The 16,747-nt window shown below is 50.9% G+C and overlaps 1 protein-coding gene across 8 annotated transcripts in view; it reads left to right on the forward strand.

Moving 5' to 3' along the window:
* The window catches only part of RIMS3 (regulating synaptic membrane exocytosis 3), a 39,534-nt gene that overhangs the window by 16,471 nt on the left and 6,316 nt on the right, over window positions 1-16,747 (forward strand). For 2 of the 8 annotated variants that reach the window (XM_033422016.2, XM_049712319.1), the window contains 5 exons: window positions 4,277-4,524; window positions 9,805-9,946; window positions 13,159-13,271; window positions 15,795-15,896; window positions 16,234-16,373. In XM_033422016.2, the coding sequence (XP_033277907.1) occupies window positions 4,308-4,524; window positions 9,805-9,946; window positions 13,159-13,271; window positions 15,795-15,896; window positions 16,234-16,373 (714 nt within the window). In that variant the 5' untranslated portion in view covers window positions 4,277-4,307. Of the gene's footprint in view, window positions 1-2,506; window positions 3,911-4,276; window positions 4,525-9,804; window positions 9,947-13,158; window positions 13,272-15,794; window positions 15,897-16,233; window positions 16,374-16,747 lie in introns of all 8 variants that reach the window. The other 6 variants (XM_049712333.1, XM_049712335.1, XM_049712325.1 and 3 more) reach the window with 6 other exon arrangements.

The following is a 16,747-nucleotide window of genomic DNA, read 5'->3' on the forward strand; positions in this document are numbered from 1 at the left end:
GCGCTGCTGTGAGTACGACTGCCTTCCTCACAGGGGCCAGGTGTTTGGCTCTGACTGGCTCTCTGTCTTGCCCGTCTTGAGCCAGGCTGGCTGCCAGAGAATCAACCAGAGCCCTAATTCTGAGCCTGCTGCTGCCATGCGTGTCAAAAGGACTCTAGAGAGCACGTCATCTGACCCCTTCAGTTTACACACAGATGAGGAACCCAGGCCCAGAGAAGGTCACACAAAGAATCTAATCTATACAGTATACATTCTAATCCCACCTCCTGATTCTGAACTCTCCCAGACTGCCCTACCCTGGACTTGGGACCGGGGGGCAGGCCCTAAGGCCTGGGTCCAGTGCTTTGGGTCAGTCTCAGCTCCTCCTGTCCCCGTGGGGGTAGCCCCTGCCTGCTGGGCCCTCCTAAACATTCGTCAGCTCTCCAGGCCCCCTGGGTGATCCCCGGGTGGTTAAAGATGAGAATGTGGCTGCGGATGGTGCAGAGTCCTGGACGTCAGACCATCTGCTTGTCGGGTTCCATTCATTATTCATGAGGAAACATGAGCCCCTGGCTTGGCAAGGTCAAGAATTTTGTCCCTTACCCTCTTTCCTTCTCTTCCCCTGGGAGCAGTGTTCTTGAGCTTCCTGTCGGCAACACCAGGGAAGCAGTTGCTTCTCCAGCTGTGGTCTGAGTGGCATCTCTGCTGCCCCTCAGATGCTCACGCCAGCCATGGGAACCTGGGCCAGAGTGGGTTTTCTCATCACAGATACTTTGCTTACAATTTTCTCAAAGAACCTGGAGACCCGGGGCAAAGCCTGAACAGGAGGGCTGGGCCCCCCTCTTTGGGTGAGCTCTGGGGTGAAGGAGTAGGGGCTGCTGAGCGTGTCTGTCTCTTCGTGGAAACAGGAAACCCGGAAACAGGAGTCCAGGCCTGGCCACTTCTTAGCTGAGTTGGATGGGCAAGGCCTTAACTTCTCTGAGACTGGGTTTTCTCATCTGTGACGTGGAGATAACTACACATGTAACAGAAATACTTTAAGGAGTAAATTAGGCTTTTGCTCTAGCTGGTTCAAAGTATCAGATAAGCCCTCTCCCACCGTCCACCAAAAGACCATGCACATACCCAAAAAAACACACAAACTGGCACTAGAATTGGAAACTAAAGAGATCATCATAGGCCCAAGTCCAGGGGGACTTTCCATTAGCTGCAAGGTTGATGGGGGATGGATGGAGAAATACAATCTGAGACTCTGCGTACATCACAGGGCCAGCGAGAACAGTCTAGACAGCCACAAAGAAGTCAAAACATGGCTTCAACTCATCCCTACTGTCAGCCCTCACTCACCAGGCCGGCGGGAGCCGTGCTGATCAGGAGCCCAGGTGGCCATTCTTGGCTGTCTGGGGACTGTCTTCCTCTTAAGCTGGAGTGGTGCCTTCCCTTCCCACCCCCATCTCCCCTCTCCTTTCTATGTCCTTTTGAAAAGTCGGATTCCTCAGGGTGATGGGGCTCTGAGCCCTGGGATGGGAGCTGCCCTGGGGAAAGCACTGGGGGCTACAGCAGAGCTGGGAAGGGCTGGGGGCGGAGCCTGCCTGCAGCTGTCTCTCCTGTACTCTGTCCGAGCCTAGGACTTTCAGCCAAGTTGTAGAGGGCGACAGCGGGAGATCCCACCTCTGCACTAAACAGAGCCACGGGCGCCTGCTGCCCTGCTCCCCGGAGTGACTTCCAGCGCCCTCTGTCCTCTTTCCTAGCACTCATCGGAACCGCCATTAAATATTTAATTGCATAACTAGTTATTCACTGTCTGTCTCTCCTGGACTGGAGGCTCCGGGAGGGCAGGACGAAGTTGGCCTGGCTCACTACTGTATCAATGGCACTCAGCAGAGGCCTTGGAATCTTAGGGGTTTAATTTTTTTTTAACATTTTTTCCTCAATTTTATACTCAGAGAAAAAATATTTTTCTTTTTTTTTTGGCCGCACCATGCAGCTTGCAGGATCTTAGTTCCCCAACCAGGGATCAAACCCGTGCCCCCTGCAGTGGAAGCGCGGAGTCCTGGACCACCAGTAAATTCCCCCAAAAATATCTTTCTAAAGTATATTATTAAGTAAAATGATGACCTTTAGCATAAATATAATACTTAAAACTTGGGATCACTTGTGGTGATCATTTTGTAATGTATAGAACTATCAAATCACTATCTTGTGTACCTGGATCTAACATAGTGTTGTAGGTCAATTATACTTCAATTTTTAAAAATGAATAGATAAAAATTTTTAAATTGCCTTGATTATTTTAGGACATCCACTTGCCAGTTTCTACAAGAAGCCCAGTTAGAATATTGACTGGGATTATGCTGAATCTATAGATTAATTTAGGAATAACTGACATTTTATTTTTGGAATAGCTTTTTTAATTGAAGTATACTTGATGTACAGTATTATATAGGTGTACAGTACAGTAATTCACAATTTTTTAAGGTAATATCCATTTATAGTTACTATAAAATATTGGCTATATTCCCTTTAGGTATTTGTTGAATGCAGCATTAGAGAGAAAATTTGTCTGCTTTGGAAAGGAATTTGGCAATATATTCCAAGAATCAGAAAAATGTTTATGCTCTCAGTATTAGGTAAGATGCTTTTGGATGTAACAGAGAACCCTGAGTCAAACTGGCTTAGGCAATGGAAAACACATTGTCTCACGTAGCAGGAAGGCCAGAGAAGGCAGGCTCCAGGTTGGCCTGAGGTCCTTTCTGTCTCTGTGCCGTGCCACCCTCAGCAGCACTGGCTTCATCCTAGGGTGGGCTCTCTCTCGGGAGAGAGGTCTTAAGGGAGGAAGGGAAAAGACAGACAGACAGAGGGAGAAGCACCCACCTCTCTTGTAAGCCTGGAATCCAATGCCCTTAAGTCAGATTGGGCCAACTTAGTCACATGCCCACCCTTGGACCAGTAAGAGTTACCAAGGTGAATGCCACTCACTGATTGTTTTAAACAAATCAAGATCTGCCTCTAAAACAAGGGATGAGGTGGACAAAACCAGAGCTCCGTCAGGAAGCAGGAAGTGAAAAGCTACCAGTGGCGTTCACACTCGCTAGCCCAGTCACCTCATTTCCAGGAGTTGATCCTAAGGAAATAAGCAGATAAAAATCAGTGGACAGGGCTTCCCTGGTGGCGCAGTGGTTGAGGGTCCGCCTGCCGATGCAGGGGACGCGGGTTCGTGCCCCGGTCCGGGAAGATCCCACATGCCGCCGGAGTGGCTGGGCCCGTGAGCCATGGCCACTGAGCCTGTGCGTCCGGAGCCTGTGCTCCGCAACGGGAGAGACCACAGCAGTGAGAGGCCCGCGTACCGCAAAAAAAAAAAAATCAGTGTACAAAGATCTTTATTGCAGTGTTGTTTAAAAGACAGGAGAGAAAGGGAGAGACAGAGAGAGAGAGAGAGAGGGAGGAGAAAGTTGGACTTGATCTAAGCAGTAGCTGTATTGAAATATTTAAGTCAGTCATAGTGCCTCCACACAATGGAACATACTGGTGGCATTTAAACATTTCTACAAAGCGTTAATAACATTGGAGAGTCTTCTGATATAACATTAAATGAAAAAGAGCAGGATATAAAATTGTATTGGCAGTATGAGTTCAGTTATTTTTTGAAATGTGTGAAAAAGAGACTGGGAGGAAATCGGCTAAGATGCCTGTAGTGGCTGCCTCCCAGTAAGGGTGATTTTCCCTGCTTCTTTACACTTTTCTGTCCCACCCGCTTCAAGCAGGAGGACCCCTTCCACAGTCTGCCCAGGCTGGAGCCAGTTTTGTTCTGCCTGTTCTCATTTTTGGCTGTGAAAACAACAGTCACGCTTACTGAATATTTACTCCGTGCCTGATACCGTTCCAGGCACTTTGACCTGCGCTAATTTAATCCTTACAACAGTCCTACGAGGTAAGTGCTTTCATTTCTCATTTTGCTGAGGTGTTCACTGAAACCCCAAGATGTTCGGTCGTGAGGTCACACAGCTAGTGGGTAGAGGCCTTTGGAATTCAAGAGTGGGTCACATAACTGCACAGCCTCCACCTTCACCGCCAAACCAGGTCACTTGTCAGGGCAGCCACATGCTAATGAGAATAGTCCCGTTCATCGAGCCAGATTCTGGGCACACCCTTTACATTGACTTGTTCATTTAATCCCCACAACCTCAGAGAGGCTGAGCGCCTTGCCCGAGGTCACACAGCTAGGAAGGGGTGGGGCGGCGGTAGAGGGGCCCAGGGTCTGACGTGGGATCCCTTTGTCTCTCCCGCTGCCCCACAGGGTTGCCTGAGGCCCTGCCGCCCCGTGGATCATGTTTAACGGGGAGCCAGTTCCAGCCTCAGCTGCGGCCTCCAGGAACGTGGTGCGGAGCTCCAGCATCAGCGGCGAAATCTGCGGACCCCAGCAGGCTGGGGACGGGACCGGGACCACCACGGCCAAGAAGCGGCGCAGCAGCCTCGGGGCCAAGATGGTGGCCATCGTGGGCCTGACCCAGTGGAGCAGGGGCACACTCCAGCTCCCCCAGGCTGGTGAGGGGTGTGGGCCCCTCACAGTGACCAGGCGCCCAGGGGCAGTTCTCACGGGTGGGCACTCCTACCCCCACAAATCCTTATGTCACACTTACCATGTACCAGGTGCTGTTCTGGGTCTAGTACGTGTCCTACTCACTGACTCCTTCTGTAACTCTATGTGGAAGGTACTGGAGCACAGAGAAGGGAAGTAAGATGCCCCAAACTGTACAGCTAGTAGATGGTAGAGTCTGGATTCAAACCCCAGCATTGGGCTCCCGAGTTCGTGCTCCTAACCTTGGTACTCTGCTGCCTCTGCACAGACTTACACACTTATCAGCAGTTATTCATTAAGCAGCCATCATGTTCCTGGCACTGTGCTGAGTGACACCACAGCGTCACGGAAACATCCACGAGATTCAGTCTCACCTATAATCTTCGAGTTTCCTAAGTACAAGTAGCTGCAGACATGTTACAAAGCCACGAGAGAGACACACACATACAAAGACACATGCCTTGCATAATCACATGAATAGCATGCTCGATTGCTCAGGAAACCTACCCTTACGCACATGCACACTCAGTGGCCTGTGGTCATAGAAACACGTCACATGTGTGTATGCATATACCTCACAAAGCCACATTCACACACTACCTTCACAGCTACCTCCTGATAAATACAGCAGATTTTCTCAGACACCTGGTTATAGCATCCTACTTATGCTCAGCCTGCCGGGTAACCCACCTTGTCACACACAGTCACACCTGGAGCTCACGTCACAGGGGAGCCAGCTCCCCCCACCAAGACCTCCTCACTTTGTGGCATCAGCCCAGACACCAGCTGGTTTTGTTTTAAAACCTCTTCCTGCTTATTCTGCTCAGAGTGACAACTTCTCTAAGAAACCTTCAAATAGGCAGCTGGATGGGGGTGGTGAGGTGTGGGGCACTGGAGGATCCGGGGAGAATGCCCATTAAGACTCCCAGCTGGGACTGGGGCTGGGGGACTTCTCCAGGCCTTAAAGTAGACTTTTACAAAGCCCTCCACAGGAGCATGTGGGATGGTCTTTTCCAGCAATCAAGCTGCGATATGGTTTCTGGCTCAGAGAAATGCTGGACGGGGAGGGGGCTTGAGATTATGAGTGCCCCAGGATGAGCATGGCCCCTGTGAATATGCTTGACACTAGGGAGTCCGGAAGATGGGGATCTAGGAATCCAGGAGTTGGGCTGGGACAGGACCAATGGGGTGGCGTTAAGGTTGGGGGACTAAGATTAGGAGGGCCCCCAGGAGTCTGGCCTCAGGAAACCAAGCCCTGCTGATCTCTGGCTGAATCGGCTGTTTCAGCTTCAGACCCAAAGGTCTCTTCATGCCCAAATGATTTGGAGGGACGGTCTTCCAGGGCCAGGACAGGTGCCTGAGTCACTGTGAGAATATCAGTGTTCTGCCTGGGACTGTCCACCTACCTAGGCTCCACAGTCAGCAGGCAGGGATTGGAGCAGACACCAGGATGACCTCCAGCCTTGAGGGGAAATGAACGCTGATGGGGCTTCCAGATCACTTGTCTCTGCAGTATGCAAGGGCATGGCTGAATGCCTGGGGAGCCAGGGGAATTGCCCACTGCCCTTCTAACCAAAGGGCTCTCTGAATCATCCAGTTGCCAAATGTCAGAGCAGGAAGGGGCCCTGGGGATCTGGAGATCTTCTGGTCTGAGTACTCATTTTATTGATGAGGCATCTGAGCCTGGAGACCAGAAGGTACTTTTTTGGAGAAGGACTTCAAATTGGCCTTCAGAGATACACCCTGTCATTTACTAGCTGGGCGACTTGGGCAAGTTACTTCACCTCTCTGAGACCGCTTCCTCATTTGTAGAATCAGGACAATAATACATGCCTTGCTGCGTTGTCCAGGGGATTGAATGAGATAGGATGTGTAAAGGTACCCAGCCTCTTGCCTGGCACGTACTAGACACTTGGTAAATTGTTGGTGTTATTATTACCCATGGTCACACAGTAGGGCCAAAAAAAAAGTGACTAAAAAATAAAAGTGACTTCTCTGGCCTCCACAGCTCTGCCCCTTGCTTGTAGAATACTCCTCTCGTCTTCATAGTTACTTGTCCCCATTTTGTTCTCCCAGGCCTTGAGGTTGCCAGTGTCCCAGCTTAAAGCGCCATCCTGGGTCTGGCCTCAGAGGGAGGTATGGGGCCGATCACTGAGGGCATTGGCCCCGGAAACTCTGTTCTGGGATAAGATCCTAGCAGGGTGACCCTGCTGCCCCCGGCGGGATGGCTCAGTTCCCTGCAGGGCGGGGCTGTGTGCAGTGGGGAGGAACTCCTCTCCAGGACCCAGTCTCCTGGGCTATGAGTCTGCCCTTCCCAGGTCCTCCATACTGCTCATTGGCTTGAGCCTCACCCATCCTATCCGCTTTGTTTCAAAGCCTGTTCTATTGCGCCAGCCTCCCCTCTAGTTCCCCTGCCTTCTGCCTGCCCCTTACATTTTATTCCTTATGTTGCCCTAGAATGGCCTTCCAAAAACTCACCCTGAAACTTTAGAGGACTAGTCCTGGCTCTAACTCCTCATGGGACCTTGGCAGAGTCACTTTCCCACTGGGCCTCAGTTTCCTCTTCTGTAAAATGGAGCTTCCTTCTAGATTTAACATTCTTTAAGTTGTGGGAGCAGAGAGGAAGGTGGGGTCAGATCTTTGGGCTCCCAGGACACAGGTGGGTTCTGGCCTGGCCTTAGGCTGGGTCTACACAGGGCCATCCTGGGCTGTCCTTGCCTTTGCCCAAATGGAACTTCTCTTTTCAGTACCAAGGACAGTGGCTCTCCCCTCCTAGTCTCTGGGCCCTGGACCGGGGTGGGGCGAGGGCTCAGGATCATTGCAGGAGATCCCATGGGGAGTGCTGCTGGAGGCTGTGTTTTCCTCTCCCTTGTTCATGGTGGGACAGATGGGATGGTCCCTGGAGTCTTTTGGTCTCCAAGGACCACAGAATTATTGCAAGCAACTTGGTCCAGTTCTCTAGGGAGAGAGGCTACATGAAGTTACTCCCCAGATCGACAGAGTTCACAGACTGGACAGGTATGAAACCAGTAGAGGAATTTTCTCTGAGTTTGCAAGACCTTCCTCCTCACCCAGAGACATGGAACTTAATCTCTGCTGAATCACATCTCAAAACAATGTGGAGTTGGTGGAGGGGAGTGAAGAGTAGCATATCAGTGAACTGGGAGTCAGTGGGCCTAGGGTGTAGCCCCAGCTCTATGGGCGCTTGGACTCTAGGTTCCCCATCTGGGAAATGGCACTTCAGGATTCTGTAACTTCCTACCCAGGGGCTCACAGTAGGTTGGGCAGATCAAAGAAGGTAAATTCTCTCCCAAATGGGTCAGAGCTTTCCTAAGCTCTAGAAGACAGGGGATTGGGGTCACGAGGTGGTGAGGCTCTGACTTCAGCTCAGGGTGTATGTTGGGGGGGTTTGCGGAGAAGGAGGGTGAAGTGTGGCCCCCACAGGCCCTTCTGTCTTCTAATCGGATTAGAGGGGATGTGGCAGTTAGGAGCAAGGGACAGGGCAAGTCCACCCCACCCACAATTATTGCCCAGCCCTCTGTGTGTGGTGGGTCACACACCATTTGTGGGTTTGCATCTGTGTGTGTGATTGAGCAGATGGGTTCAGCTCCTGGTGTTATTATGGTGTGGAGGTCACATGTGTGTGGCAGGCTGTGTCATGTGTACGTATGACTAAGACTCGGTAAGACCATTTGTGGCTGTGTGACTGTTATATGAACATGCACACGACCTTGTATGTGAGATCACTGTATAAACATATGTGATTGTTGGCACTCATGTGTGTCTGCTTACGCCTGTGCGAAAGAAATATGTGTGAGCTAATAAGACTCTCTGTGTGTAAGAGAGACAGACACGTTGATGGTCTCACTGATTGCTGGTTAGTAGCTGTTCCAATATCCCAGAAGCTGGGGTGGTTCCAGAGGAGACATTCCTCCTTACAGCACCCCACTCCCAGTCCCCCCATCCCGTCCTCTCAGCCTTTCCTCTCCCGATGGGGCTTCCTGAAAGATAAGTAGGGCAAAGCAGGAGGAATAAAGGCCCCCTTCTCCCAGGCTGGGGTCTCAAACATCCCCTCCCGACCCACCGTTGGGTGTTAGTGGGAGAGCGAATTTCCAAGGTAACCAGCTCCCCCTTCCCCGCTGCTTTCAGGGGCTGTGCTGCCTGCCTCACCCTGGCCTCTCCCCATCCCTGTAAGCAACTCCACCCTTAATTTGCCTGGGCCTCTAACCAGTGACAGCAAAAGGCTCCTTTGGTATAGTCCCTATCTGAGCGTCACTTCCCTCCCCGTCAGGCTCCTCAGGCAGCCAAGCTTCAGGAGGGGAAGTCCCTGAAAACCCACAACCTGTCTTCTGTCCGCCCCCCCGCCAGGCAGAGAGAGTGTCTAAAGGGACCACACTGCAATGCTGAGGAGGTTGCCATGGAAACCCAGGCAGGATGGTGCCGCTGCTAGGAGAGGCAAAGTGCCCTATGTTCCATGCAAGGCTGAAGAGGGGACCTAGGGGTAGAGGGCCCCCCGAACAGGAGCTACAGAGACACTGGGGGTGAGCTGTCACCACACAGCTTCTGAGGTTCTTCTGCAGACCTCTCCCTCAGAGCCAAAGTCAGTTCAGGTCAGCCTAGGAGTCTCTCTCAGTCTTATTTTTCTAGTGGCTTCTCCACCTCTCCACACACACCCCCCTCCACGTTCAGACCCACCTTGAGAATGGGTGTTAGTTTGCCAGTGGTCAGGATTCACATGGGTTTGTTTGTCTTTTATAGGGCCTGTGAAGGTATCACAGAGGTGGGTTGTGATGTCTGGGAGTGACAGGCTTCAGGAGAGTCCCTGGAAGAGGAAAAGCAAATCTGGAAATTCCAGAGAGGGCAAACTTTCCAGAAGAAGAAACTTAACCCTTTGGGGCAAGGGCTGAAATTGAGTGGCAAGGTGTGGGTCAGGGGAGCCTGGCAGGAAGGAGACCGAGGGTGGAGGGCTGCAGGGCTGAGCGCTGCCTGCTGACTCCCCACCTGTAGCCCCACCATCTCCACTCTGCCTCCAGCCATCCTTCTAGTCTGCTTTGTCTGCGTCACTGCCCTGAGCAGGGCCAGGGGTCAGGCTGCAGACCGGCTCTAGAGGTCATCGCAGCAGTGGCCCTGCCTCCAGTCAGGGCCCTGCCTCCAGTCAGAGCCCTGCCTATCCTGCCCCCTCCCAAGAGGATGACTTTAGCAGTGATCTCACCTGTTCCTTCTCTGTGCTTCTGGGGGTGTCACAGAAGGGGCCACCAAGAAACTGCGCAGCAACATCCGGCGGAGCACGGAGACGGGTGTTGCCGTGGAGATGCGGAGTCGGGTCCCTCGCCAGGGCAGCCGGGAGTCCACGGACGGGAGCACCAACAGCAATAGCTCCGATGGCACGTGCGTTCAGCCCACCCCCACCGTGTACCCACCCTCCACCGGGGTCCTCTGGTCACAGGCACAGGGCTGGAAAATCTGCTTGGGTTTCCAGCCCAGTTATCTGAGTTCCTCTGTATCCCCGCCTCCCTCTGTCCCCCTCCCCTGGACACCCGCTGTCTGGGCCCCAGTCTTCCTATTGCTCTGGGCCTCTGTCTCCCATCAGAATACCCCAGTGGCCCAGGAACAGTTCATCCCATCGGTATGTTTCATGCCTCCCACCTCCCAAGACCTCCATACCATCCTGCTCCAGAGGAAAGGGTTGGAAAAGAAAATGGGATCCTAAAATCTTTTAAATCTGAAACAGTTGTTACAGCTCAGCTGAATGGAGTTCTCACAGGTGGACTTGCTTGGAGCTTAGGGCAGGAGTTTGGACTAGATCACTTTTTCAAACTGGATGATGACTTACAGGCAGGAAGTAAAATCTGTTGAGTGGGTCAAAACCAGCATTAGAAAAGGAAATAGGAAATTCAAATGTATCCCATGGAGGAAGGAAAAATTACCTTGTGAACTTTTCAACAGATAGATGGATAGATGCACGTAGGTCTATGACGTTAAGTGTATTTCTTACATATGCATATGTGTTGCAGTCGAAAATTGGAAAGTCTCTGGGTTAGATATCCCCTTGGATCTCTTCTAAATCTATGAAATGATGGTTATATGATTAAGATTTTCTGAATCAGCTTCATCAAGGCCCAATGATCTCAGGATTCTGTGGCTCTATTATTTAAATTCTATGATCACGTGTCTTGCTACTGTGCCTGCTCCTATGAGTGTGAGTAGCTGCTAGGATTTACCGTATGCAGAATGGCACTTCAGATCAGTGCCTCTTACCCTGGGATCTACCAGCCACTATCAGGCCAAAACCAGTGTCTCATTTAATACAACAGCCCTGAGGGATGTTGATACTACCATTATTTCCATTTTACAAGTGGAGAAACTGAGGCACAGGAAGAGGGTATGGTACCTTTCCAAGGTCACAGCTATTAAGTGGTGGTGGAGTTAGGATTTGAATTAAGGACATTTGACCCTAAAACCTTTTTTCACAATCTCCACGCTCTCTATACTAAGCTCCTGAAATTCTGTGACCTCAAGAGTCTACGTTTCTTTTTGTTATGGTTGTTATCCTTTCTCTCTCTTTTTTTAATTGAAGTATAGCTGATTTACAATATTATGTTAGTTTCAGGTGTACAGGAAAGTGATTCGGTTATACGTATATATGTGTGTATATATATATTCTTTTGATTCTTTTCTATTAGAGTTTATTACAGGATATTGAATGTAGTTCCCTGTGCTATACAGTAGGTCCTTGTTGTTTATTTTTTAATATAGTAATATGTACCTATTAATCCCATATTCCCAATTTATCCCTCCTTTCCTCTCCTTTGGTAACCATAAGTTTGTTTTCTGTGTCTGTGAGTCTGTTTCTGTTTTGTAAATAAGTTTATTTGTACTATTTTTTAGATTCCACATATAAGTAATATGATATGATATTTGTCTTTCTCTGTCTGACTTACTTCACTTAGTATGATAATCTCCAGGTCCATCCATGTTGTGCTGCAAATGGCATTATTTCATTCTTTTTTATGGCTGAGTAATATTCCATCATATTCATTCATATATATATATATATATTATGTCACATCTAATATATATGAGATATATATATATATCACATCTTCTTTATCCATTCATCTGTTGATCGACACTTAGTTTGCTTCCATATCTTGGCTATTCATTTAACCTTTTCAGATCCCATTATCCTAAAAATGTGATATTAGGCGATTGCAGACTGTGGTCAATAAAAATGGATGGGCCTTGAAGCCCCTTCCTGGAGTGTGAAGGCTGAGCCTGATAGAGGAGAGACACATGTCCTTTCCAATAAGTGTATGTAGCCTGTCTCCCCTTCCTGCCTGTCTCTGGCCAAGGGGGACTCAGGCCAAATGGTCCAACAGGGGATTGGTTCTGGGACAACATTTTCTCTCTCTAGGCAGGAGCCTGGGCTATTCTAGGAGATCTTAGAACTTTCTTTGGTCCATTGTAGCCTCTGGGCAGTTCTGGGCCAGCCCTCCCTCACCTGTCCTTTCTCTGCTGGCCTCCCCAGAACATAGGCTTGAGGACATGCAAAAGTAGCACATTTCCCGTGATGATCACACCAACAGCCGCAGTAACTACCGCTGATTGTTTCCTGTTTGTCTGGAGCTGCTCCTGAACCATCTGCCCGAATCCTCACCATCACCCTGTATGAGTTGGGTTTTGTCTCTGTTTTTGTTTTCTTTTTGGCGGTACGTGGGCCTCTCACTGTTGTGGCTTCTCCCGTTGCGGAGCACAGGCTCCGGATGCGCAGGCTCAGCGGCCATGGCTCACGGGCCCAGCCGCTCCGCGGCATGTGGGATCTTCCCGGACCGGGGCACGAACCCGTGTCCCCTGCATCGGCAGGCGGACTCTCAACCACTGCGGCACCAGGGAAGCCCCCTCATCTCTGTTTTGTAGGCAAGGCAAGCCTCTTACCATTTGGAGCCTCTGTTGTCTCATCTGTAAAACTGGATAATAGCTCCTGCCACCCACAGTGGTGGTAAGGGTTAAATGATACAGTGGAGCATTTAGTGTGCTGTTGGCATCTGGCCAAATTTCAATCACTGTCAGTTTTTTCTGTTACTATTTCCAGGCTCCCCACAGCCATGGGCCACCCACCATCGCTTGTCATTAATCTCAAACCTGTAATTGTGTTATTTTGTCTCAGTTGCTGTTTGGGATACCACCTCACATTGTTGACTTGGATTTCAAACTTATAGTCAACTAAAACTCAGCTCTTAGAACTTGTTCCAGGCATTGAAATTTCTGGCCTTTGTCTGGTTCTTGGCATTAACACCCCCTGGTGAGGACGCAAGTGTCCAGCAAGCCCTGCCTTTTCAGGGTCGCCTTAGAAATTCTGGCGCTTGAGGATTAAATACCATGATTATGTATGTTTATTAGTCTCTTTTCTCAAGTGGCATCGGAGTATTTTTCTTTAATGTGCAGAGATGAACAGTTCTGTTTGACCCCAGCCATAGTAGTACACTCGCACGTTGTAGAGGGGAGGTTGAGGCACAGAGGGAGTGCCCAGTGCCCCAGGGGCAGAACCACTGCGTCCCGCCATCCAGATGCCCTCAAGCATCTCATGCCTCCTTCTCCAGGTTCATATTCCCCACCACCCGGCTTGGAGGTGAAAGCCAGTTCAGTGATTTTCTGGATGGCCTGGGACCAGCCCAGATTGTTGGGCGACAGACGCTGGCAACGCCACCAATGGGTGAGTCTTCTCAAGGGCAGGGTGAGTGGTGCAATGGCAGCCACGCAGCAGGAAGGGTGAGCTCAGCGGGGGCCCTGCGTGATGCGATGCAAGCAGCAGAAAGGAGTCCTCGCTCAGGCTTTTGTGCCAGTGAGGAGGAGTCAGTATGCACACTCCTCAGTCCCTCCCGCAGCAGAGAGGAGAGGGTTCCAGCCTTTCTCCGCCAGCCGCCCTGCAGCAGCTTTTCCAGCACATTCCCTCCCTCGCATCACCACACACTCATCCACTCTCTCACCGCCTACTGTGTGCCCAGCTGTGCTAAGTGCCAGGCATAAAATGGTGAACAAAAATCATCATGGCATTGACATCCATGGAGTCTGCTCCATCACTGATTATCTGTGGGACCTTGGCCAAGTCACATCCCTTCTTTGAGCCTCAGTTTCCTCATCTGTAAGATGGGAATAATAATGCCTGCCATAGTTCTGCGATCTAAAGACAATGTATTGAGTCCCTATTTGATGCTTTGCATGAAATATTTCATTTACGCCTTAGGAACCGTGTCTGATTTGACTTGTTACTTCTAACAGTGCCTGGCACCTAGAAGACTTTTAGTAATTTTCTCATCCTTCTTCTCTGCAGCTAGGAAGTACTCCCTACAGTCTATTCTTGGTCCTTTTAGCTGCAGTTCTGGCTCCCTCCCTCTCTCTCTCTCCCTTAGATCCTGGCTGTGTTGGCTTCAAGCAGCAACTCCCAGGCTAGCTTCCCCAGAGATGCCTCCTCACCTCCACCCTTCCTTCCCCATCAGTCTGACCTGAGCAGTGTCTGACCTCAGCCCTCACATAGACAGTGTCTAACCTTTGACCTCACAGCAAATGAGGAAGTTGAGTGCAGTGGAGCTAGCATTCCATTCCAAGCCAGGACTCCTCCCACTGTACTGCCCTGTCTTCCTCTAAACTGCTCACACAGGAGCCTTTGCTGGAAGAGGGGTCCACGGGGACCCTCAGAGGGTGAATGTCAGCTCCCACTGGGCTCTTGGGTGGGATTTGGCTAATCCCCAGCCCTTGCTTTCAGACTTTTTTTTTTTAATTTATTTATTTATTTTTGGCTGGGTCTTCGTTGCTGTGAAGGGGCTTTCTTCATTGTGGTGCACAGGCTCCTTGTTGTGGTGGCTTCTCTTGTTGCAGAGCACAGGCTCTAGGCACACGGGCTTCAGTAGTTGTGGCACGCAGGCTCAGTAGTTGCGTCTCATGGGCTCTAGAGCGCAGGCTCTGTAGTTGTGGCACACGGGCTTAGTTGCTTCACGGCATGTGGGATCTTCCCGGACCAGGGCTCGAACCTGTGTCCCCAGCACTGGCGGGCGGATTCTTAACCACTGCGCTACCAGGGAAGTCCGTTTTCAGGCTTTCAAGGGCTTGGATAGTCTGCTTTGGGCCAAGGGCTGGGAGGCAGTGAGAGGAACCAGCCGCTTCCACAAGGCTTATACGGCCATCACAGCCTAGAACACTTGTGTGTGGTGCCCCCTGGTGTCCTAAACTGGGAAGGACAGGCTTGCCTTGGCTCACCTTGTTAGAGATGTTACAGTGAGACGTGGAGATTAATTCCTGAGACCTCCCCCTCCCTATTCCCCATGGGGAGGTCAGGAATAGCTAGAGGGAGAGGGATGAATTCCAGGATGTTTCCTGAAAGTCATAAATCCCCATCTTCCAAAGTGTGCAAATACAAACAGTTGCTGTTGCATGACGGCTCAGAGAATCTAAAACGGGTGGCTAAACCCAAAGTCTGGCCCATTTCAGTTTTTCTGCATCAGGCTTATGATTCTGCACCCCTTTGAAGGACGTCCCAAGTGACTAGTGCAGAATTGCAAATTCTGCTAACCTGTGTCAAACAAAGCCAAGAGTTCTAGAAGTCAGACGACTGATATGACTCCACACACAGAACTTGCCCCAGCTGGATAATCCATTTTGTGGGGCACAGAGAGGAGTTCTCACTCTGTGCTCCCGGGACATCTGCTGCCTTCCCCCCATCCTTTATCAAGGGTACGAGCAGGCCCTCATTTCCAGGACGTGCCTCATGTCCTGGGCAGGCTTGTATCTCAGCGTCTCTCCAAACTGATATCCTTTAAATATTTGTTTGATGTTTGTTTAGGGGAGTGGCTGATGACCACTGTGCAGAAGGTGAAGAAGAGCTACTGAGCCCACAGCCTCCCCTCTGTCTTCCTGACACAGGAAGCTCTGTCCCCAAACTTGCTATTCTGCTCGGTGAAGCAGAACACCCCTCCACCGCCCATAACCAGGCTTACATTTGTTGTTCCCCAAACAGGCCCCTTGAGGGTCATGCCCCCATCCCACCGTAAGGGCCCTGTCAAAGCATTTCTCAGCTGCTTTAACGTGGTCTCCCGAGAGCAGCTCCGGCGCATACAGTTTTGTCCATCTTGTGCCCTTTCCAGTGCTGGAACATCCTCTGCAGACTGGCATGCTGCATGGTGGCTGGCCGGCCTGCCCCTTGGTCTGGCTCTGCCTGAACTGTCCCTCTTCTCCCTTGCAGGGGATGTGCACATTGCCATCATGGACCGGAGCAGCCAGCTGGAGGTAGAAGTGATTGAGGCTCGGGGCCTGACCCCCAAACCAGGCTCCAAATCGCTCCCAGGTGAAGCAGATCAGCTGGGAGAGGGATTTTGGAAACGAGGTCCTGCCAGGGAGGGATATACAGCTGAGTTCTGGGTCTAGAGAGTCCCAGCTCCCCACTGGCCTAATCAGTATTCTCAACACTGGAGTCACAGATTGCCTGGAAGGCCAGTGAGTGGGGGGAGGGGGAGGGGAGGATGGAGGAGTCGGTGTTGAGCCCATCTCTCCACCTGCTGTCCGCTGGTCAGCTCAGCCAGCTCATCCTGCTCCCCTCCAGGATCACATGGAGGTTAGGGGATGGGCAGGCCACAGCAGTCTCCCCTGGACACCTCCCCATCCTGCTCTCTTCCATCCCTCAGCCACCTATATCAAGGTTTACCTACTTGAGAACGGGGCCTGCTTGGCCAAGAAGAAGACAAAGGTGGCCAAGAAGACCTGTGATCCCCTGTACCAGCAGGCTCTGCTCTTTGACGAGGGGCCCCAGGGCAAGGTGCTGCAGGTGAGTGTCATGGGGCCAGTGGGGCGGGGCAGCTCTCAAAGACTGTAATTTAAAATTTGTCTTATTTATGATTTATCTTGTGCCAGACGCATTAAATATGCTTTACCCATTTTTTGTTACAACCTGGTGAAGGTGTTTTTCTCCCTGTCGATTCATAAGGACACCAAGGTTCAAGGGAATAACTCGGTTGCCCCCAGGTTGCACAGCTGGTAGGTAGGAGCAGGGTTTGACCACCATCTTCTTCCACCTGGTGCTAATGTTGATTGTCCCACTGTGATCCAGCAGCAGAGCGGGAGCTGTGACCCAGGTCCTGGACTCTCAGTCTGCTCCCCACTCAGGAAGGTTGTCATCTGGGATGCTGAGAAGCTCTGGAA

The sequence above is a fragment of the Orcinus orca genome, chromosome 1, assembly GCF_937001465.1.
Source record: "Orcinus orca chromosome 1, mOrcOrc1.1, whole genome shotgun sequence".
In the NCBI taxonomy this organism is placed as follows: Eukaryota; Metazoa; Chordata; class Mammalia; order Artiodactyla; family Delphinidae; genus Orcinus; species Orcinus orca.